Raw genomic sequence first — 23,684 nt, forward strand, 5'->3', positions numbered from 1 at the left:
TCTGACAAAAAAAAAAAAAAAGATATTCTGACAATTTTCAACCATTTAATTGCTTTTTATGTTGAATCCTCTCTTCCCTGCAGATGGATTGTAAACCAGGTGACCCTCCTTTGAAAGACAAAAAGGCAAAACAACAACAGGAGAATGGGGGGTCCTTGCTGCATCTGGAGGCGAGCTTGTTTGTGGACTTAAAAAATAAAGAGCTGAGGTTAGAAAAAAAAATTCAGCCTCATTGTTTACTCTTCAAATTTCTTGGAATTCCTCTACACAGATCCTTACTTGTTCAATAATTTCTGTCTTTCCCTTTGTTGTTAATAGCATCAGTTTTATTAATGTTCCATCTTTGCATTAAGAACTGGCTTTAAGTAGCTTTTTCAATAATCTCTGTGAATATGTAACCCTCAACCTCTTTCTTCAATTTAGTGGCACAATAAAGAAGTATTTTGCTTTCATGAATAAAAGACAATGGCAAACATAAAACTGAAGAGGCTACCAAGTCACGAAACTGACGAGACACTAGATAATACAGAGAATGGAGGCTCTACTGACTGGTAACTGGATATGGTGACTTTTTTCAAGCTGAAGAATTACACTCAGCCTAGATCTAGGGCAACAGGGAAATGTTACCTTCGGAAATACTGGTGTCCAATTCCTTCCTGATACTATCATGAGCAGCATTCAGATTAGGACAAAGATGACGGTGGCATGCAGTCTTCCATTTCATCACTACCTCAGTGTACTCTGGGGTGGGGGACCGAGGGGAGACACTGGCAATGATGCTATTACTGGGTTTGTCCTTAGGACACTTAGAATGTTGTTAACCAAGCCAGCTCCACAAAAATCAGAGCTGTTATTTTATTCCAAATAAATGGACCCATTCTCAGACGCTTATAATACCAATTAACCAGGCTCAAAAAATCCCCCTAGTTTTGGAATTCTTCCACTCACCTAAAACATTAGGGGGGAAAAAAAAGTCTTCTGGAAAACACTCCCCAAAGAGAGGGGAAAAAAAACCAAAAACTTGTCCATTTTTTTTTTTTCCTTCTCACTTTCTTATCCATTCCATTTCTTACAAAGCACTTCCATAAAGCTACACTCTCTAACACTTAACCAAAACCAGGCCTCAAGATGTCGGTAAAGCACAAAATTACCAGGAAATACCCCCAAAACTCCCCTTAGAGATTTCAGTAATCTCTCTTTCATGCCCCAGAGTGTACAGGGTGAAACAGAGATCCCAGAATTGAGTCACGCCTTACAGACTGACATTTTTGTCTTTACTAATCATCATTCACCCTGATTACAAAACAGTCTTCTCTGGAGTTTCTTAAGAAAAAGGTGCAATAATTCTACATAATGGTCAGTCTGAACTTAAACAAAAGAATATGATGACAGATATTTCAAATTCGGAGCACCCCTTGGATATGTGTCTAACAAGCATTATAGCCCATGACTCAACATCAGACACCACCCATCTTCTGCACAACCATTTGAAATTTCCTTCCAAGAAAGGCAGGCTGAACTGGGAAGACGGAAAAGGAGATCCAAAATGTTTGGACTGGAACTCATTTCAGAAGTCTGAATCTTTCTAATAGGAGAGTAGAATCCTGGGGACTGTATTTCATATTGTTCACATACTGACTGCCTCTTGCTGGTCCCCAAATCCCCTTCTATTTACCCTGAAAAGCTTTCCTGGGAAGCAGGTGAGATTAAGCAAACAGTCTGACACAGGAGAAACAAACATTTTCCCCAAGTGCATCTTAAGACACTCCGCAGAAGAACCAGGTCCCTCTGCCCTCTTACCTGGGAAAGCGTGTGGATTGGGCGACCCTCTCTTAAGGCACTTAGAACAGAGAATGTGCACCGTGTAGTGCAGTCCAGGCCATTCCTGAAGTAGGACATTCAGTTCCTCTACCAAGGGGGTGATGGCTTGCCATGCCGTCCATATGTTCGGTAAGGATGCGTGGCTGGCAATGGACAGGGTGTCCGGCTGCAGGACCCCCTTGGCAGGTCTGTAGCTCACCACCACCGGGACCTTCCCCCTGTAGGCAAAGATCTGAAGTTTGCCATCCGACCTGTGCACCACGTGGTTGTTGATCTGGACGCTGTAACGGGCGAACAAGCCGGGTGGAAAGGTGAAGGGAAAACTGTATTCAATCTGCAGCTGCTCAGCCACAAAGGACTGCCCGGCCAGGTTGGTCCCGTTAATCCAGGCCTCGGCGTGCGGCACCTCGTTCTGCACATAGCAGGGGAACTTGTACCAGGCCGTGGACCCATTCAGGGGCTTGCCCTTGGCTTTGTTGAGGCAGTAACAGAGTCCCATCTTCTCCAGCAGCTCCAGCAGCAGCTGCAGGTCCTGCTGAGCTTGGACGTGAGGCTTCAGCAGCAACCGGATGACGTGGGCTGGCAGGAGCCCGTGCAGCAGAAAGCCCTCCACGTAGTGATGGAGCTGGGTGGCCCGAAGTGCGTCCTGGGTCGGGGCAGGCGGTGCCATCAGCGGGGAGCTTTCGGCCCGGCCCTCGGCCTCGGCCTCGCCGCTGGTCCCCAGGAGCAGCTTCTGCAGTAGCAAGGAAGGGTCCCTCTGGAAGAAGACGTTGAGGATGTCTATGAGGCGGGAGAGGTTGTGGAAGACGTGCTCCTTGAGGGCCGGGCTGTCCTCGAAGTACAGCAGCTTGCCGCTCTCGTGCAGGTAGGATAGGGCGCTCTGCAGCCGGTCCTCAGTCAGCCCGGCCTGCAGCCCCAGGCGAGCCGAGTCCCACCAGCTGAGCCAGAGCCGCTGCGCCTGCGGGGGCTGGAAGTGCAGCTCCTCCAGCACCTGCCAGGACCGGGGCAGCACGCGGTGTAAGTTGGGGAAGATTTCGCGGTGCTCCGCCACCGAGAGCAGTTTGTCGCGCAGGCGCTGTAACTGGCGCGGGTCCCGGCAGCTGACCGGCAGCACCGGCGAGAGGATCTGCAGCCTGTGGTTGAGCAGGTACTGGAAATGGGCCTTGCGCCGCCGGAGGTTCTTGTCGGACACCCCGTAGTAGGCGGCATGAGGGCTGGCGGAACGGAGCTCGAAGTCCCGGGCCAGCGCCTCGTCCACCACCTGGGCCAGACGGCTCAGCCCCTCGGCGTCGTGCTTCTCCTGCAGGGCGATCTGGCGGTGGATGTCCAGACACTTCTCCTCCAGCTCCTGCTCCCCGCACAGGTCGGCGTGGGTGCCCACGATGCACACCACGGCGTGGGGCACCCGGGCCCCCACCCGATGCAAGAAGGAGCCCACGGTGGTGGGAAAGCGGAGCGGCTCGTAGGTGGCCAAGTTCACCACCAGCACGTACAGGGCCCCGGGGGAGAGGAAGAAGGGCTGGATTACCTCGTAGCGTTCGTCCCCGGCTAGGTCGTACACGATGAACCGCAGGCCCCGGGACGCATCCGCCGTCCAGCTGGTCACCTCGATGCCCTTGCTCCCGAGCGGAGGCGAAGGCGGGTAGGTCTTCTCCTGGCACCCTCCTCCGTGCTTCCCCTCCACTCTGCCCTCAGTGAGGCAGTGCCGGAGGAGGGTCTTTCCTGCCGCCTTCTGACCCATCAGAAGCAGCTTGAGGCGCGGCTGGACCGCCGGCTGGGAATGAGCCAGCTCCTTCTGGTAGGCGGCGATGTACGGGATCCCCTTCATACAGACCTCGTAGGGGGGTTGGATCAGCGGGTTGTCCTTGATCTTCCACAGGCCCACGCGGGAGAGCTGGCCAAAGTTGTCTGGCAGCACGGCGATCTGGTTCCCCTGCAGGACAAGCTCCTCCAGGCCAGTGAGCTCGACGATGGAGTCGGGCAGGTAGCGGATCCTGTTGTTATCCAGCCACAGGGTGAGAAGACGGCCCAGGCCTGAGATCAGGGATGGCACCGAGGTGAGCTGGTTGCGACTAAGGTAGAGCTCCTCCAGGCCAGCCAGGGGCAGCAGGGCGGCCGGGAACTCCTCCAAGAGGTTGGAGGAGAGGTTGAGCATTTTGAGTCGCTGCAGACGGCTGAACTGGGGGGGCAGAGCCCGCAGCCCGTTGTTGTCCAGCATGAGGCTCTCCAGGCTGGCCAGCTCGCAGAAGCCGCTCGGCAGGGTGCCAAGCTCGGCCCCGCTCAGCCAGAGGATCTTGAGGGCGCGCAGGGCACTGATATCCTCAGGGAGGCCCCGCAGGCGGTTGCTGGACACGTCCAGCTCCTCCAGGGCCGCCAGCTGCAGCAGCTGCCGGGGAAAAGCCGTGAGCTGGTTATGGTCCACGTCGAGGGTGCGCAGGCGGGAGAGGCCAGCGAGGGAGTCGGGCAGGTGCGCCAGCCGATTGAAGCTGACGTCCAGCTCTTCCAGGTGGACCAGCGCACCCAGCTGGGCAGGCAGGGCGGGCAGCTGGTTGTGGCTGAGGTTGAGCTTCCGCAGCTCGCGCAGGGCGCCCACCGCCTCAGCGCCCAGGACGCTCAGCCTGTTGTGGCTCACGTCCAGCTCGGTGAGGTGGTGGCCCAGCTCGGCCACTGCCAGAGGCAGCTGGGCGAAGCGGTTCCGGCGCAGGACCAGGACGCGGAGGCTGCCCAGCGCCGAGCCCAGCCCGTCGGGCACCTCCTCCAGGCCGTTGTTCCCCAGGTTCAGCACCTCAATGTCCCCGATGTTGGCCGGGAGCACGAGCTGGGGGGCGTCAGGGGAGTCGAGCTGGTCGGTTCCCGGGCAGCCCCCGGCCGAGCTGAGGGTGAGCTGGCGCAGGTTGCTCCGCAGCTTCCTGGCGCGCAGGGCGGCGTCCCGCCACAGCCTCACCGTCTTCAGGTTCCCGCTGTCCGTCCCTGCCATGGCGGGGCCCCGGGCCGACACCCTCGCGCGGGAGCCCGCAGCTACATGCCGCGCTGCGCCCCGGCGGGCGCCAGTCTCCGGGGCCCTCTCGCTCCCGCTCCTCCCTTCCCACCGGCCCTAGGCAGCCCGCGGCGGCGGATCCTAGCGCAGCCAGCGGCCGGGCGCCCGCAGCTGGGGGGCGGCGGCGACGCGAACAGCTCCGTTGGGCGCCGGGCGCGCGGCGCGGGCAGAGGCGGCGGCAGGCGGGGAGCGCAGCTCGCATTCTCCGGGCTCCCGGGCCAGGGGCGCGCCGGGGCAGCAGGGCCGCCGCCCGCCCGCCGCGCCGCGGAGGATGCCTGCCGCTCCTCCTCCCGCTCCGCCCGCCTCCGGCGCCTCGGGGCCGACTGCCGCCCTGCTACCCTCGCCGCCGCGGCCCCGCGGCCCGCAACATCGTCGCCTGTGCGAGCTCCACGAGGACTGTGGCGCCCGGCTCCGCCGCGGTCATCATGCGGGCGCAGGGCCGGGCCGCCGCCGCCGCCGCCGCAGCCTCCTCTCCGCTTCCCCGAACTCGGGCGGGAGCGCGAGCGCCGCGTCCCCGGCACGGGGAGGGCGAGATCGGGAAGCAGCAGCGCCGCCCGGCGGAGCGGCCCCCACGTGACCGGCGGAGGCGCCGCGTGTTCCCGGCACCGCCCCGGGGGCGGTGGCCAAGGACCGGCTGCGGGTGCGGGCTGGGGGCGCCTCGCCGGTGCAGGCCGGCAGCGTGCACAGCGCTGGGCGGGAGGTGCCCGGGGTGGGGCCCGTCCCCGCTGCAGATCCGGGTCCCCGGGTGCTCCAGCTTGGGTTCGCCTGCGTCTGGCTCTTTGTTGGTCCTGCACCTCTAAGGATATCTTTCTCTTTTTCCCTCGCGTGTGGGATCCCTGGCCTCCCTTACTCACCCTTCATCTCCCTTACCTTTTCCACTCATCCTACATGCACACCCTAGTAGAACTGGCCCATGTAGGGCCCTGGGATTCATTGTAGGAGGTTAAAAAGAGACTGTGACTAAACAAAAGGAGAAAAGCAGGCAACCATTCATTCACTTGGTAAATATTTATTGAGGCCCTATTTTGTGCCAGATCAACAGAGACAGACGTTCTCCACTCCCCTGGGGGAGGCTCTGAGTTGGATCCCCGCTGGCCTAATTGGAGGGTGAAGCAAGGGGTGCCATGCATTGTTTTGTCCAGGGTATTCTATTCATCCTCCCAACAGCCAAATACAGAACAAATACTGTATTTCAGCTATACAGTATTCCTTATGCTGTAGGTTCAAGAAAATGAAATCTGTTTCAAGCAACATCTGCAGCCCAGTGCTCAACTTGAAGATTTATTTAGGTGAGGCAGTTTCTTTGAGATCACATCTATACTAAGTGAATAATTTCTTCAGAATGTACCCAAACCTTGAAATCTATCAGGCCCGCGAATACCACCTCCATCACTGCCCGGTAGCTTAGCTAATAATAAAGCAAATAGTTTTCAGAGATGCAAAAGCAAATTTCATTGGTTAATTGCACCACTTAACAGTCATGGCTCTCCTCTACACATGACATTGTTGTCATCTGGAGACCCAGATTCGGTGCAGGTATTTGAGTAGTCTCTTCAAAGAGAGTGACTGAATATCTGGAGCTTGAAATCTGTCCGCGAGATGGTTAACAAGCCTGGGGTGGTACAGTCTGTAACTGAATGATGCTCCCAGAGCCAGGTGGATCCCAGAGGCCCCAAGTACCTTAACAGGATGCAGGTGAGCTGTGTTCACCCTGCAGGGCTTCCTGGAAGACCAAATTGCTCAAGAATTCCTCATACCCTCCAGCCCGCCCTGGAGGAGGAAAATTCAAAATCACCTAGGCTGACCCTTTTGTTCACAGAGATGCAAACAGGCCCAAGTAAAGCAACCTCTCAATTGGCCAGCCATGTAAAAGGGAAAAGCCAGGTGTGCTAACTCCCCTTGTGGGGTTATTCCCCTGAGTGTATCACCTTCAAGGTATTCTTAGGGCTTTCCTGGTGGCTCAGTTGGTAAAGAATCCACCTGCAATGTGGGAGACCTGGGTTCAATTCCTGGGTTGGGAAGATCCCCTGGAGAAGGGAACAGCTACCCATTCCAGTATTTGGCCTGGAGAATTCCATGGAGTGTATAGTCCAGGGGGTCTTGTGGGGTTATTCCCCTGAGTGTATCACCTTCAAGGTATTCTTAAGTCAGACCCAATTTCTCTGGGCTTTATCTCTTGGGCAAGACGAACTGGAGAAAGCATCAGCTTCCTGCCCAACTTGTGGTTTGAGTGTGATAATAACTCAGGCTAAACTGCTCCCTTTTAGAAAGCATCAGAAGATTATACTTCCATCTCAAATGTCTTTGAGAACTGTTTTTCCTTTGCCAGGAGATAATATGTAATTTGCTTTATCTGATAAAGCTGGATGGGACCAGAGAATACCCCGTCTGGGGCCTCTCACTGTCGCACCACAGCCTGGAGTGGATGAGTTTGATCAATGGAACATTCTTTCTGGGCCCTTCAGCCTGCTTGAGCTGTTGCATTCAATACTGTGGGGTGCCTTACTGTAAAGTCCTGTCCATGAGTTCTTTGAAAGTCAGATCAGCAGAATGCAGTGATCAAATATAACTGGAAAAAAGATAATGTGTCTAGTATGGTTCTTAAACTTGGGCAAGAAGGATCCTGGCCTGGACACACAAGCTGGTCCTCCCCTTGTGACATTCTACCACCTGCTGTAAAGTTTCTGATGGACCAAGGAGTTGATGGACATGGTCCATCAGCCTTCTAGAACACACTTGATGTGAAGGACCCTGAATGCCCAGTGCAAACACCCTGAAGCCTCCTTGGAGAAGGCAGGCAGTGTTTCACAGTCATTCAGGAGTTGTTGATGTGCACATCCTCGTGGTGTGGATGGAGCTTGATGTCCCTGTGAGCCCACAGGTCCCTCACTGTGCTGGGTAGAGCCCAGGTTAGGAGAGAGGGAGGTGGGTGTACCACGTTTGTTGGCCTGAGGTAGCTCATTTAAGATTAGGTGTTATGTAGATGGGCCTCCATTGGTACTTTTGCCCCAGACTCTGCCAGTACTAGGTGACCCTGCATATGTTGGGCTTTTCCTAAAAGTTGAGAACAATCTCTGCTTGGAGAAAAGCAACTTTGATTACTCGAAGTTTTCTTGCCTTGGATATTTACCCAGTCATGGCCCCAAGCTGTCAACTTTCCAAAGCCTTTACATTTATCCTGTCTTTCTTATTCTGACACTGTTTTCGTTTTAGCTGCTGCCATATGACTGCAACTGGCTTGCCCTGAGTCCAGACCCTCTGCGAGGGCACAAGTCATTTAAAGGCACAGGAGACCACATATGAAGAGGCTGAGTCTTGAGCTGGGCCTTAAAAGATATGGCAAGCCAGAAGGGAGGACCCTGGACAGATGGGCCAGAATCTTCCATTAAAATATTTGTCAGTAATAATCTGAATGGCTCAGGTGGCAGGGGTCCTCTCCTCTTGGTAGCAACAAGCTCCAAGTAAGCTTTCTATCCCTGGTTTCTTTTCTTTTCTTTTTTTTTTCATTTATTTTTATTAGTTGGAGGCTAATTACTTTACAATATTGTAGTGGTTTTTGTCATACATTGACATGAAACTGGAGCCCATTATACAGAGTGAAGTAAGTCCCTGGTTTCTTTTGTTCTGTCTTAGACACACTAGACTTTCCTCCATCGTGACAGGTTTTTTTCTTGACTGTCTAACCCCCTAGCTATTGGCTCTGCGGTTTACTTCCTTTCCCTGTCACATATCTTACCGAAGGGGTCCAGGGCTGTCTGCAGCCCCTCCCCTGGCCCCTCCTTGGGCCCAGTCACCTGGCTCCCATCACCACCTGTCAGCAGTCCTGCTCTCTGGTCGGGCACCTCACCCTTTCCTTTCCATCGCTGAAGGTGTTAAGCAATTTCCTTTGGAAACTTTCTCCTTTCTTCTCCTGTAGGATATTTGGTGTTGTGTTAAGGTTTGGGATTTCCAAAAGAATGCCCTAAAGGCTAATTATTTCCTTTTAGGAAAAAAAGTTTGCCATTAGAGTAAGTGCTACCAAATGAACCACTATAACTGCATGGACAACTGTTCAGGATTCGCCTATATATGGAGAGCTTTTTAGGCAAGTAGTCATTAGGCTTTTCATGGTTTTTTTTTTTTTTTTTACATTATTCTATTTATATTAAAGATGCATACTTTGGAAAAATCATCTGAGTACCTTTCCACTGAATTTTAACTTCACCAACCACAACTGAGGTCTTTATTTTAGGGTGACCAAATGTCCCAGGGTGCACAAGACTGAGGGGTGTTCCAGGACAGGAGATGTTCTGTGCCTAAAACCAGGGCAATCCTAGGGAACTAGTATAGTTAGTGAACCTACTTCGTCTTTATCTTGCCCTCCTTTTGCCTTTCAAGAGTTCAGAAAACACAGCTTAACAGAAATGCAGGATTTTACTTGCTTCAGCTATTTTAGACTTTCAAAATAGTTCTGATTTATTTATTTCTGTATTTACTTAGGCTGACTTCATTTTATTGTACTTTATTGTGCATTGCAGATACTGCATTTTTTTACAAATTGAAGATTTGTGGCATCCTTGCCTTGAGCACCATTTTTTCCTACAGCATTTGTTCACTTCATGTCTCTGAGTCACATTCTGGTAATCCTTGCACTATTCCAGACTTCATTATTATTATATTTGTTATGGTGATCAGCAAAGTTTGATGTTGTAAGTATTTCAGGGCAAGTACTCATATGAGATGGTAAACTTAATGTGTATATTTTGACTGCTCCAATAACCATCTCTTTCCCCATCTCCCTCCCTCTCCTCAGGCCCCCCAAAACATAATAACATTGAAATTATTTATTCAATAGCTTTACAATGGCCTCAAAGTGTTAAGTGAAAGGAAGAGTCAACTGATTGGGCAACCTTCACTGTTGTCTTATTTTAAGAAATTGTCACAGCCACCCCAACCTTCAGCAACCACCACCCTGGTTAGTCAGCAGCCATCAACATCAAGGCAAGACCCTCCATCAGCAAAAAGATTATGACTTGCTGAAGGCTTGGATGATGGTTAGGATTTTTTAAACAATAAAGTATTTTTTAAATTAAGGTATGAGAATGTACTGTATAGCACAGGGAACTTTACTCAATGCCCTATGGTAACCTAAATGGGAAGAAAATCTAAAAAAGAGGGGATATATGTATGTATATGGCTTTCCCTGATGGCTCAACAGTAAAGAATCCACCTGCAATGCAGGAGATGTGAGTCTGATCCCTGGGTCAGGAAGATCCCCTGGAGGAGGAAATGGCAACCTTCTCTAGTATTCTTGCCTGGAAAATTCTATGGACAGAGAAGCCTGGCGGTCTATAGTCCACAGGGTGGCAAAGAGTCAGATAGGACGGAGTACACACACGTAATGTATGTATATAACGGGTTCACTTTGCTATGCAGCAGAAACTAGCGCAGCATTGTAAAGCACCCATACTCCAATAAAAATTAGTTTAAAAAAAGACTAGAATACCTTGGTGCTTTATCAAAAAAGAAAAATATGTCAGTGCTAGAACAAAATTATACTCCCTAAAAAGTTATTTCAGTCCCAAGTGGCCACTGATGGCTTTCATACCATATAGTACATTGTCTTCCCACCAAAGCTGCCTGATTTCCTTCAACACAATGAGTTCCTTGTGCGTTGTCCGAATGCTGTCTGGATTTAATATATTTCTCTCCCAGCAGTGTAATAAGTGTAATTTACATCACTTCCTGTTTGGTCTAAATTCACCAATGAACACCTACACAGCCCATTCACTTGCATGACTATTTCTGACATAAATTACATTTTCCTTGTACAGGAGAAGAAAAGATCAGTACACTATTTGTAGACATAATGCTATTGCACACTTAATAGACTACAGTATAGTGGAAACATAGCTTTCATATCCGCTGTGAAACCAAAATGTGTGTGATATTTGCTTTGCTGCTGTGGTTGGGAACTGAACCCGCTGCAGCTCTGAGACAGGCCTGTAAATGCTTATTAACTCATCAGAAAAGACATTCATGGGCTTGAGGTTCTAATTAAATTTAGACTATCAAACATATCTATCTAGTCTCAAAAGGAAATGTGGCTACTCCTTAAGCCTTCAGTGTAAATGAGACCCAAGGATGAGTAATGAGGGGACTTGGCTTAGTTGTCTCCTTGAAGTCTGGAGAGCCCCAGTACATCCTGTCTTTATCATGCCAAGAGGGAAAGGGCTTCCCACACTTCTCCTTTCCTACAATTTAGATTCAGTGAATATTTTGCTGTAAATAAACAATAACAAAAATGCTCCCTCCTATCTGGTTAAAGATAATAAGGGAAAATCCACTCCCATGATTCTTATCAGACTATACCCTTCCTGGGACTTCCCAGTGACTCAGCCATAAAGAATCCACCTGCAATGCAGGAGATACAGGTTCCATCCCTGGGTCGGGAAGATCCCCTGGAGGAGGAAATGGCAACCCACTCTGGACTTCTTGCCTGGGAAATCCCATGGACAGAGGAGCCTGTGGGCTACAGTCCATGAGATTGCAAAAGTCAGACATGACTTAGTCACTAAACAACAACAATACCCTTCTTGTCTTAGTTTTGTTGGAGGAAGAAATCAAGGGGGAAAAAAACAGAGAGGACAAAGGAAGGGATGCCTCTGTAAAAGGTTTTAGGCTTATCCCAAAGAAGAGGCTAGAAATCAAGCCTTAAGAACTAATGTGGGTCAGTTCAGGAAGTGGATCTTCAAGGAGGTGTCAGTTAACTTTTTAATCCTGGGCACAACTAACTGGTGTATCTGAGAATCATCACTGGTAATAATAGCTAACATGGATTCAAGATTTTCTCCGTACACAGGCACTGTGCTGTCTGCGTTTCACATAGTATTTCATTTAACCTTCACAACAGCCTTGAACACCTGGTCGCATCATCATCCTCATTTTACAGATGGACAAGAACAAAGGCAGAATTAATGAGTGGCAAAATCGAGACTCAAAACAAGGCAGAGTCCAAAACTCATGCTTATTCGCTGTTCTGTTTCTTAGGGGGCTGGGCAGGGAGAGAGGGGGATGCATCTTAGTTCACCGTCAGCAGATAGTGTATTTAAAGCTGCAGAGTGGTACCAGCTGGAGAGCAGGCCTGACACTTCATCTTCAGTAGAAACTGAACTTTGCTCTTACAATATTGAAGAAAGTCATATTGGGCAACCCAAAGCTCTAAACAAACAGTATCCCCGAACTACAAGAACTGGATTGAACATCTGTTATTCAGTGTTACAGCAGGAAACAGAATTTCTACACCATCTGTAGTTAAGTTGTGTTTGATTTGTTTGCTTTTTGTTTTAGAGAGAAAGGATTTAATATAAATGTTCATTAAATCTATACTTCGATTAGAAGGCATTTCAGATTCTGTCTTTTAAGAAGAGCATTAAAAGAAAGAAAGAAAACGATGGAAACCTGAATTATCAAGCTAATATTAGATACAAAGAATCTGACATTTTTGTTTGGGTGGGGAAAAAAAATCAAACTTTCCTCACCCCCTCTCCCCCACTTTATATTTGATAAATCTGCCTTGGACTCACCATCTGATTTGTATGCAAGACAGTTTATATCAGCAATGGCTAGGAAGTCTGAGAATGGTCATTTAACTACCAACAGGGAACATACAAAATGTGTTCAAGGCACTGTCTCCCCCAGAGAGCAAAAGAAAAATTATATCAATATGGATGTTGTTTTTTCTTTCCCTTGCTCTCCAGAAAACAAATTTATCTTGGAATAGGCAGCATTAAATTTAACATCAGATCTCTTTGTGTTTCCAGGTCAAGTGGGAACACATATGCTCCCTACTGAGGAAAATAAACTGCAATGTATTTTTAGCATCCGTTGGAAGTACTTTCAGCTGAAGATCGTCTGCAGGATCTAGGCAATTTCACTGAAAGTCAAAGGATTTGCAGCAATGTTACCTAGAATTCCAGAACTTGCCCCAGGGGTCTGTAAATAGCATTCTCCCCGAACCCATCACACCACCCCCAATCCTGGTGCAAACATCCTCTTTATGAGAAAATGGAGGAAAATCATTCCAGTGAAGGATAAATGAAAAACATCTGTGAAGTAGCTACGACAAATAAAACTAACCATAGCTCACTTGGCACTTTGAGCACGGGATGGGGAGGATGGGGAGCAGAGAGTTTGTTCCCCCCAAATTTTGTGCCTCAGGTGGAAGGTAAGCCAGGGACAGGGAGCCACCATATGGTGTGCCTCTGTGAAAGGTGGAACAGTGCACCACCCCGGTAGAACCTAGGAGAATCATGTGGTTTCCGCTTCTGGTCCCTGCCTCCAAGGGTGGTATGTGCAGTGCACAAGCCGTGTAGTCGTAGCAGCGAGTCTTAGTTACTGGTCTGAAATGTTCATTTGTGAGATTCAGTGACAGAGACAAACGGCTTCAGATCTTCCTTCTCTCTTCACAGTTTTGCAAAGTATTTCCCATTTGAAAAACAAGTTTAGTTAACTGCTAGCTTTTAAATAAATGACAACTGGGATGTTGCCTCTTCCTTGAGAAACATTATATTTCTAAAATAGAAACAAAGTCGACCATGACATAGTAGAAATAAAGTCTACCCTAACACATAACATAAAGCACAGCATAGCATCAGAAATGTGAAGTCCTCAAAGAACTGTAATTTTGATGATCATTATAATAAAAGTAATAGTGAAGGGCAGGGAAGCCTGGATGCTGCAGTCCATGGGGTAGCAAAGAGTCGGACACGACTTAGTTACTAAACAAGAACATAATAAATTCATATATTTATTCAAAGGCAAGGAAGCCAAAGTCACCATTTATATTCTTCCTGATATTTTATTACTTTTGCATTATTAAAAAAAGTTTCTATTTACTCTTCTGTAGAACAATAAAACATGACTCCCTACCTCCTCCACTTCATAACATGAAATGGTGACACACCTTGGAAAAATGGTGCACAAACAATAGGGATGATGGCACGTCATGATACAAGCATCATGGTTGGTCATAACTTCATTATTAATTCAACACATACTTATGTAAGATTGTGCAGCGTGCCTGGATACAAGATAATTTGAGGAGGCTTCTGTCTCTGTTGTCTTTGTCAAGGTATAAAAATAAAGCATTGTCTACTGCTGATTAAGATAGTCTTCAAAAGCCAAGGACCTCTCATCAGTTATAAAGATATTGTCTATTTCAAAATTTTCGGAGCAGATTTGATGGAAGTCTAGCAGATGCCTCAATTTCGTTCCTTTGTCCTTGCACCACGATGGCTCTTCAGAGACAAAAGAAAGTGAAAAAGTCACTCAGTCGTGTCTGACTCTTTGCGACACCATGGACTATACAGTCCATGGAATTCTCCAGGCCAGAATACTGGAGTGGGTAAGTAAGTAAGTAAGTAAGTTGCTCAGTCGTGTCCGATTCTTTGCGACCCCATAGACTGTAGCCTACCAGGCTCCTCTGTCCATGGGATTTTCCAGGCAAGAGTACTGGAGTGGGGTGCCATTTCCTTCTCCAGAGCCTTTCCCTTTTCCAAGGGATCTTCCCAACCCAGGTCTCCTGCATTGCAGGTGGATTCTTTACCAGCTGAGCCACAAGGGATGGTCTTCTGCTTCTTGAAGACAGTTACATTAACATTTACATTTTCAAAATAAAGAGTATTAAGTTTATATATTAGTAGTTTGGGTAAAGTTCTAGTGCAGAATATTAAATTTATTCTTTTTTTCTTACTTTGGTGTTTTAAAAACAAGTTTTTGTTTAAAAAAGTTTAACATGATGTACAAATTAAATGACATTGTGCCCCAAAGTAAACCAAAAAGATTATGGAGCTTTATCCTACCTGTTGAGCTTTGTAGGGGAGGAAAAAGAACTTCCTCTCTACTTCTGTGTTCTTAGCTAAAACCCTGTAATGAAAGATTAATAAGAGAAAAGCAAACAGAAGTTTATTAACACATATACCTCATGGATACATGGGAGAGGTCTTCCCTACTGGCTCAGACGGCAAAGAACCCACCTGCAATCCACCCAGGGAGACCTGGGCTTGATCCCCCCGGGTTGGGAAAATCCCCTGGAGGAGGGCATGGCAACCCACTCCAGTATTCTTGCCTGGAGAACCCCCATGGACAGGGGAGCCCTCTGTTACAGTCCATGTAGCAGAGGAGCCCTCAGGCTACAGGCCATGGGGTCGCAGAGTCGAACACACGGAGTGACTAAGCACATGTATGCATACACGGGAGAAACCCGAGGGAAATGAGTCATTCAAAGCGGTGGCTTTGACCTCTGACCTATACAGCATCTCCAGTTGAAGACATAAGAAAGGTACGGGGCAGACCAGTCTTGTCGGTGATGGGAGGGTGTGTTATGAACATTTAGGTCCATGCCTTCTCCATTGATAAGGGTCTAAAGTTGCCTGCAAGGATTAACCTTTGTCCTTCCTGGTAGGGAGCAGAGAAGGGACACTTTTGAAAATATGTGTCCTCCTTTTCCTTAGTATTGTCAGCCTTTTTGATGAATTAACAAGGGTTCATTTGGTCATGTTCAAAAAATATTGAATAGAAAAGAAGCAGAGAAAAGACTTTTTTAAAAGAACTTTACTGGATGTTGGCAAATCGGGGGAAGACAGATTTTTCTCATATCTGCTTTTCAACTGCCTTCAGCTCAAAATAATAACTATGCCAAAGTGGCATATTCTAGGGTGAGATATTCTGCTATCATTCAGGACCAAAAGTATGAAAATCAGTCTTTCTGTGGGTCCAGGTGTTACACTGGAAACCATGAGCTGTTATCTTAGACTATCAGAGAGACTTGGGAACAGAGGAAATCTGGTTCAACAAGAAAGAAAAAGGCAGAAGTGAAAAGATCACAGATATTAGTGACAGAGCATAATTCTTGGTTTTTCAGCATTTTGGTTTCTTGCCTAGCATTCTTGAGTCTGAGCTTTTGCTACAACACCCTTGAATTGGTTTCTCTTCCTTGAAACCAAAGCACTCTTAGCAGAGAAACTGTTTTCTGGAAATGAGTCTGCAAGTTACAGACCATGCTCAAGAAAACGGTTGTCAAAGCAGATGGGGTGAGAAGTGGGTAGTCCTAGAAACAAAAGAGAAGATGATAAAGTGTGTTCCATTCTTGCAGCCTTTCAAGGAAGTGCAATAAGAGCAAGAAGGAGAGAGGCTTGAGGCCAAGGCTGCCCAGCCAAAAGCAGACAGAAAAGCAGTCGTAATTCAGGTGGGTACCAGAATCCTTCCTGACCGCCACCAGCCATCTAACTGCTCAAAGACAGTTTAAAAAGCATCTAAAAAGACACAGATCAATACAACCAGATTCTGTCTTGTGACTGTTTTCAAAACTAAAATTGGGGTGTTTACTGAGAAAATGTGTAATCTCGACAATTAGAGTTGGAATATCTGGAAAAGTCAGGTGTGCTACAGAGTTCAACCCCCAAACTCCAGCTTTAACACCTCAGATCCTCTCTGTGGCCCTGCCACCACTCATCTAAACAGATAAATGTGATAAGACCTGTCCCCACTGTAAAATAGTTCAGCTGAAATCAATTTGGGAGCACAGGTGACATTTCATGATACATTGGAGGAAAAAAGTGCCAACATAAGCTAAAGAAAATGACAAATGGGAAATATTTTCAACACATACAACATGGGGTTTTTATTAAAAATATATAAGGAATTCTTACAGATCAGTTTGCAAATGATGAATAAGCTAATTTTTTAAAGGCACGGAAAATAGTTTACATTAGAAGAAATACAAATAGGAAATGAATATATTTTAAAAATAGTTTAAACTCCAGAGTAATCAAAGTAATACAAATTAAAATAGGATACCATATTTAGCCTATAAAATTGGCATACAGTGTATATATAATTTTTTCAGTTGTGATATAATTTATATATATCACTATATAAATTTAACATGTACAGCACAACAGTTTGACTTACATATATTATAAATGATTACCACAATAAGTTTAGTTAGCATCCATCATTTCATGCAGGTATAATAAAAAGTAAAAGCAAAAAAAGAAAAAAATGTTTTAACATGCAATATTAATAGAAAAAGGGTACTCTCAGGTTATTACAGCCAATATAATATTGGTACAATTTCATTCAGGGCGTTTAATAATTTGCAGAAAAATCCTTAAGAAATATTCTACCCAGGGGAATTGTTCTAAAGGTAGACGTGGCCCTCAAATATCCATATCCAAGGATATCCAATGGGGAAAACTGAAAACATCCTGATTTCCAACAGTTAAGTAAATGTTGGGGAAAACTGATAACATCCTGATTTCCAACAGTTAAGTAAATGTTGGCATGCATACATAATAGAATCTATGTAGCTGTTAGAAATTGCTCTCCAAGAAAATTTAAGAACTTAAAAAATACCTATGTAATAATATTTGATGAAAATATTCAGTTCTTCATATAAGCATTACCTCATGTTAGTGTAAATACTAGGTTGGCCCAAACTTTTGTTCAGATTTTTCCATGAGCTGTTATGAACTTTTTGACCAAATCAATACATTTTCTTTGTTGTTTAGTCGCTAGGTCATGTCCAGCTCTTCTGTGACCCCATGGACTGTAGCTTGCCAGGCTCCCCTGTCCACGGGATTTCCCAAGCCAGAATACTGGAGTGGGTTACCATTGCCTTCCCCAGGGGATCTTCCTCACCCAGGGATCAAACCCATGTCTCCTGCACTGGCATGCGGATTCCTTACCACTGAGCCACCAGGGAAGCCCCAACCCAATACATACACACATACTATTACCAAAACAAATTAGGGTCCATTCCCAAGTAAAGTCAATCTACTGACACTGGGTCATGGTGAAGGAAAGTGCCGCATTTACTGTGGGAAACCAAGCAAGGAGTCCAGGCAGCTAGTGCTCACAAGGCCTGAACCTGCTGATGGGTTTCGGGAAAGGTTTTTAAAGACAGCGTGAGGAAGAGAGCTGTGGGGTACGTGATTAGCTCGTGGACATTCTTCTGATATGTTGGTGGTGAGGTAATTGGAGTTAACATTATCAATTTGCTGGTTTCACGTGGTCTGGGGTCTATGCAATTGTGGTCAATAAGCAGTTAACTTCTTCCACTTGGTGTAGGTTTCAGTATCTGCAAAACAGCCCAAAGGATTTGTCTGAAAATATTATCTATAGTCCTTGAGGAGGAACTAAAGGTCCTTGACTTTGTTTAATGGACCTAAACTATTATTATTTTGTCTTGCTTGACTGTTTTCCTTTCTGCATTTTCTCACTTCTGTGATTTAATATATTCTTTGGAACTCGGGGAAGGCTTAGAAGGCTAAATTTTTTCTACAAACATGAGGCAAGCAGAGGAGGACAGGGTTGGGGGGCAGAGATGAGGGGGAGGTGTGGCAGGAAGGCCCCATAGAGCTCTGCTCAATTATAGTACCTGTATGTATATGTGTGTATGTTTGGGGTGGGGGGTAGGTAGTATGAATGGACCTTTACAGAAAAAAGCCTGAAAATATCAGAGAAAATACATCAAATTGTCAGTAGCTATTACCTGAATTGGAAAAAAATTTTTTTTACCTGGAATTACAAGTTTTTTCCAAATTTTCTATAATAGGTATTATCTTTGTCATTAGAATAAGTTATATTTCAAAAGAAAGTCATGCAAAAAAGGACATATGTTTTGCTCAAGCAATCACAAAAGTGCTTGTTATACTTAAGTTATAGTTAAGATTGTGTTTCTATATTTCAGTTTGTGATTTGTTTGAGAGCAAGTATGTTCACAAGGAAATATCCCCTCTTTCCTGGAATATGGATCTAAGCTTCCTTCTTGCCCTTTGTGCAACATTTATTTAACATGTGCAATTTCCCCAAGTTAATTGCATGAGACTCATAAAGCTGGTATTTTAAAATACATTTCAAAAATATTGAGACTACGTTGCCTAGTAATTCAATACAAAACATTTCCCCCCCAAAAAAATTTTTTTCAGAAGTCTCACTTCTGGCTAAAAAAAAATTCCAATCAGTTCAATTTCTGAAAATGCCGCCTTGCTTTAATCTTGGTAAACATGGTTTCCTGCCCCTCCCCCCTTTTTTTTGACATCAGATTTCTCTAGCCTCTCTTCCTCCATGTTCTGCAGAGCTGGTCATTAGAAAAGGCAAATGCATAAAGGCCTCAAAGGCAACAACAGATTAGGGGTCCAAGAGTCCCAAAGGAGAATTCAGCCTGCGAGAGAGTCTGCATGAGTGACCCCTGTCATGCTCTGGGTGCCTTCATCTGGCATTTGGATGCAGGGCAGTGCTTAATGTCCTGTCTATGTTAATACAAGTGCAGACAGGCTTTCCATATCCTCAGATTCCACATCTGAGGATTCAACCAACTGTGTATCAACAATATTCGGGGGGCGGGGGGGGAAATTCCAGAAATTCCAAAAAGCAAAACTTGAATTTGTCAGGTACATGCAGATATTTACATTGTGTTAGTTAATATAAGTAATCTAGAAAAGAATTAAAGTATAAGTGAGAATGTGTGTCTGTAATGTGCAAATACTTCATTTAATATAAGGGACTTGAGCATCCATGGGTTTCTTATGCATGGGGGTCCTGGAACCAATGCCCTCTCAGATACCAAGGGCTGGGTGTTACCTGAAACCCCCACATGCGAAAATTTGAGGCACTGTCAGAAGCTGGGTGGGTGATACCTTGGGCCCAGTGAGGCCGCTCACATCAATCATTTGCTTAGGAATTTCATAACCAAGATAGTAAAAATCATTTGGAGTGAACTCTCTACCCTACTTCAATCTGTAGCTGTGCATGGGACACTTAGTCACCATGACTCTCAATTCCATTAAGCATAAAAGAAAAGACATGAATTATACCAGATGCTTGAAGTATCAGATGGTCCATAAACACATGAAATAATAAGAAAAATTATATGCATTTTTTGAGAAAGAAGATCCATAGCTTTCACTTGATTCTCAATTCATGTATCTAAAGGGATTATAGCTCCCCGAGTTACAGAATCTTCACATTCAACATTAATATTCCATGATTCTCCATTTAGGCATATTTTGGATAGTGCTTTTACCTATCATTAGTACAACTAGAGAACTGTATTTTATATCATGCTTGGTTTACTTAGACTTCAAACTGGTAAATATTATTTCCCCCAATAATAATATTGGAAGATGAAGTGAATATCGTTATTTCCTCTCTCACATATAAGGCATTTTGTGACAGGAAGGGTCTGTATAGATACATATGTACAAGAGAACAAAATGCAGAAAGCTTATTAAAACAAAAAATGATACAAATTAACTTATATACAAAACAGAAATATACCCACAGACATAGCAAACAAATTTATGGTTACCAAAGGGGAATGTAGAGGGGGAGGGATAAATTAGGAGTTTGGGATTAAAGATATACACTACTATATACAAGATAGACAACCAACAAGGACCTACTGTATAGCACAAGGAACTCAAACCAATATTTTATGTTTTATATATATATATATATATATATAGTAAAAGAATATGAAAAAGAATATATATACATATGTGTGTGTATATATATATATATATATATATATATATATATATATATATATATATATGACTGAATCACTGCAGTACATCTGAAACTAATATAGCATTGTAAATCAAGTATACTTCCAAAAAAAGTTAACCATCAATCATATTTCATGAAATTAAAAGACTCTTGCTCCTTGGAAGGAAAGCTATGACAAACCTAGACAGCATATTAAAAAGCAGAGATATCACTTTGCCAACAAAGGTCCACATAGTCAAAACAATGGTTTTTTCAGTAGTCATGTATGGATGTGAGAGTTGGACCATAAAGAAACCAAGCACGGAAGAATTGATGCTTTTTCACTGTTTATAATAGCCAGGACATGGAAGCAACCGCCCATCAGCAGACAAATGGATAAGGAAGCTGTGGTACATATACACCATGGAATATTACTCAGCCATTAAAAAGAATTCATTTGAATCAGTTCTAATGAGATGGATGAAACTGGAGCCCATTATACAGAGTGAAGTAAGCCAGAAAGATAAAGACCATTACAGTATACCAACACATATATATGGAATTTAGAAAGATGGTAATGATAACCCTATATGCAAAACAGAAAAAGAGACACAGATGTACAGAACGGACTTTTGGACTCTATGGGAGAAGGCGAGGGTGGGATGTTTCGAGAGAACAGCATCGAAACATGTATATTATCTATGATGAAACAGATCACCAGCCCAGGTTGGGTGCATGAGACAAGTACTCGGGCCTGGTGCACTGGGAAGACCCAGAGGGATCAGGTGGAGAGGGAGGTGGGAGGGGGGATTGGGATGGGGAATACTTGTAAATCCATGGCTGATTCATGTCAATGTATGACAAAAACCACTACAATATTGTAAAGTAATTAGCCTCCAACTAATAAAAATAAATGGAAAAAAAAAAAAGAATTGATGCTTTTGAATTTCTGTGTTGGAGAAGACTCTTGAGAGTCCCTTGGACTTCAAGGAGATCAAACCAGTCAATCCTAAAGGAAATCAACCCTGAATATTCATTGGAAGAGAGAAAATTGGAAGATGCCAAAGCTGAAGCTCCAATACTTTGGCCACCTGATGCAAAGAGCTGACTCATTGGAAAGGAGTTTGATGCTGGGAAAGATTGAGGGCAAAAGGAGAAGGGGACGACAGAGGATGAGATGGTTGGATAGCATCACCCACTCAATGCACATGAATCTGAGTAAGCTCCAGGAGATAGCGGAGGATAGAGGAGCCTGCAGCCTGGCTGCAGTCCATGGGATCACAAAGAGTCAGATATGACTTTGTAACTGAACAACAGTATATTTCAAGTCAATGGTGAAAATTTTGTCATCACACAATTTGTTGGTTTAGTCAATGTAATTAAAATATTTCAAGGACTCCCCCGGTGGTTCAGTGGTTAAGACTCTCTGTTTTCAATATAGGGGGCTCAGGTTTAAGCTCTGATCTGGAAACTAACATCCCACATACTGTGACACAGCCAAAAAAAAGGAAAATATATTTTAAATTTCATAAATGTTAATATATGATCCTGATGTTGACTTCAGTATAATATTTTTAAAGAGTAGGTTGGAAAGAAGTTGGGACGTCCTAGAACTGCAATTCCAATATTCCAACCCTGTCAATATATAACTAACTACAATGAGTTCAGAATCTTCAGATTTTCATTCCCTGACATCAATAATGCAAAATATCTATTCCCATTTGACTCTCTGATACTTACATAGTCTTTCAAGAGACTGCATTAGAAGTGACTTAATGACCATGCAGGCTCACAGCATCTTGTTGCTCTACAAGCTGACTTCAGATGTATTGGGAAATTCTGTGTGGGGAAAAACACTGGCAGTGCCTCTGCCAAGGGCACTGAATCAACATGCCAGAGCCCCGTCCTCATTCCCAGCCGGCCAGGCTGGGCACACAGAGCCAGGCTCACTGGTTCAGAGCACCCTGCAGTGATGCTGGCCTGTGGGGCAGGTGACCATATCCACCAAACAGGTCCTGTGGAAGGCAGTGTGCCTTTGGCTTTGCTCTGTTCCTCTGGCCACGATGCATGGCTCGTGAGATCTTAGTTTCCCGACCAAGGACTGAATCCAGGCCCACGGCAGCGAAAGCACTGAGTCCTAACCACTGGACTGCCAGGGATTCCCAAGCAGTTTGTTTTTATTTTTGAAGTGGTTGACTTTGGATTGTTGGAGTTCCTAAAATGATCTTTCAAAGCATTTATATTCTGTCAGTTGATTCTTAGATTCCTCGTCTCTTTGGGTTTTGAAAAATATCACTACCACATATTCTATGTGGCCTTTTGCCCCTAAAGATTTCAGTGAATTTGTAAATAAAGCTGGAAATAAAACAATTAAAAAAGAATTATGAGATAATCAGATAGACAAAATATACACAATGTAATATTATTCAGTCTTAAAAAGAAAGAACATTCTGACACATGCTGCAACATGGTTGAACCTTGTAGACATTATGCTCAGTGAAATAAACTGGTCACAAAAGGGCAAATACGGCTTGATTCCAATTTCATGAGGTATCTAGAGTAGTCAGACTTACAGAGACAAAAAGTACAATGGAGGTTGTCATACTACTACTGAAGCATTGTTCAGTGTTTTTTGCTTGTTTGTTTTTTTGTTTCAAGACTATCTTTTTGAGGTTCCCTGATAGCTCAGCTGGTAAAGAATCTGCCTGCAATGCAGGAGACCCTGGTTTGATTCCTGGGTCGGGAAGATCCCCTGGAGAAGGGATAGGCTATCCACTCCAGTATTCTTGGGCTTTCCTTGTGGTTCAGCTGCTAAAGAATCTGCCTGCAATGTGGGAAACCTGGGTTCTATCCCTGGGGATGCCCTGGAGAAGGGAAAGGCTACCCAGTCCAGTATCCTGGCCTGGAGAATTCCATGGACTGTATAGTGCATGGGGTTGCGAAGAGTCGGACACAACTGAGTGACTTGCACTTTCACTTTTCACTTTCTTTCAAGGTACAGGTTTCTCTGGTGGCTCAGATGGTAAAGAATCTGCCTGCAATGCAGGAGACCCAGGTTTGATTCCTGGTTCAGGAAGATGCCCTGGAGAAGGGAATGGCAACCTACTCCAGTATTCTTGCCTGGAAAATCCCTGGACAGAGTATCCTGGCAGGCTAAAGTTCATGGAGTAGCAAATTGTCAGATATGACCGAATGACTAAGCCTATTTTCAAGGTACATAATGTAATATTTACAGATAAAATGATATGTTATCTGTCATCAGGGTAGTACTGGATACAGTTTTGGCCATGAGTTG

At 45.2% G+C, this 23,684-nt stretch overlaps 1 protein-coding gene and 1 long non-coding RNA gene across 3 annotated transcripts in view; both read right to left on the bottom strand.

The window, feature by feature from the left end:
• MFHAS1 (multifunctional ROCO family signaling regulator 1) overlaps positions 1 to 4,798 on the bottom strand; it is a 108,477-nt gene extending 103,679 nt beyond the window's left edge. For both annotated transcript variants that reach the window (XM_043893403.1, XM_043893404.1), the window contains exon 1: positions 1,801 to 4,798. In XM_043893403.1, the coding sequence (XP_043749338.1) occupies positions 1,801 to 4,798 (2,998 nt within the window). The remainder of the gene's footprint in view (positions 1 to 1,800) is intronic.
• An 8,773-nt stretch (positions 4,799 to 13,571) lies between these two features.
• LOC122688089 overlaps positions 13,572 to 23,684 on the bottom strand; it is a 48,205-nt gene continuing 38,092 nt past the window's right edge. Inside the window, exons 2-3 of the long non-coding RNA XR_006339326.1 lie at positions 14,701 to 14,764; positions 13,572 to 14,136 (exon numbers count right to left, since the gene is read on the bottom strand). This is a non-coding gene — a long non-coding RNA (uncharacterized LOC122688089). The remainder of the gene's footprint in view (positions 14,137 to 14,700; positions 14,765 to 23,684) is intronic.

The sequence above is a fragment of the Cervus elaphus genome, chromosome 32 (assembly GCF_910594005.1).
Source record: "Cervus elaphus chromosome 32, mCerEla1.1, whole genome shotgun sequence".
Classification (NCBI taxonomy): domain Eukaryota; kingdom Metazoa; phylum Chordata; class Mammalia; order Artiodactyla; family Cervidae; genus Cervus; species Cervus elaphus.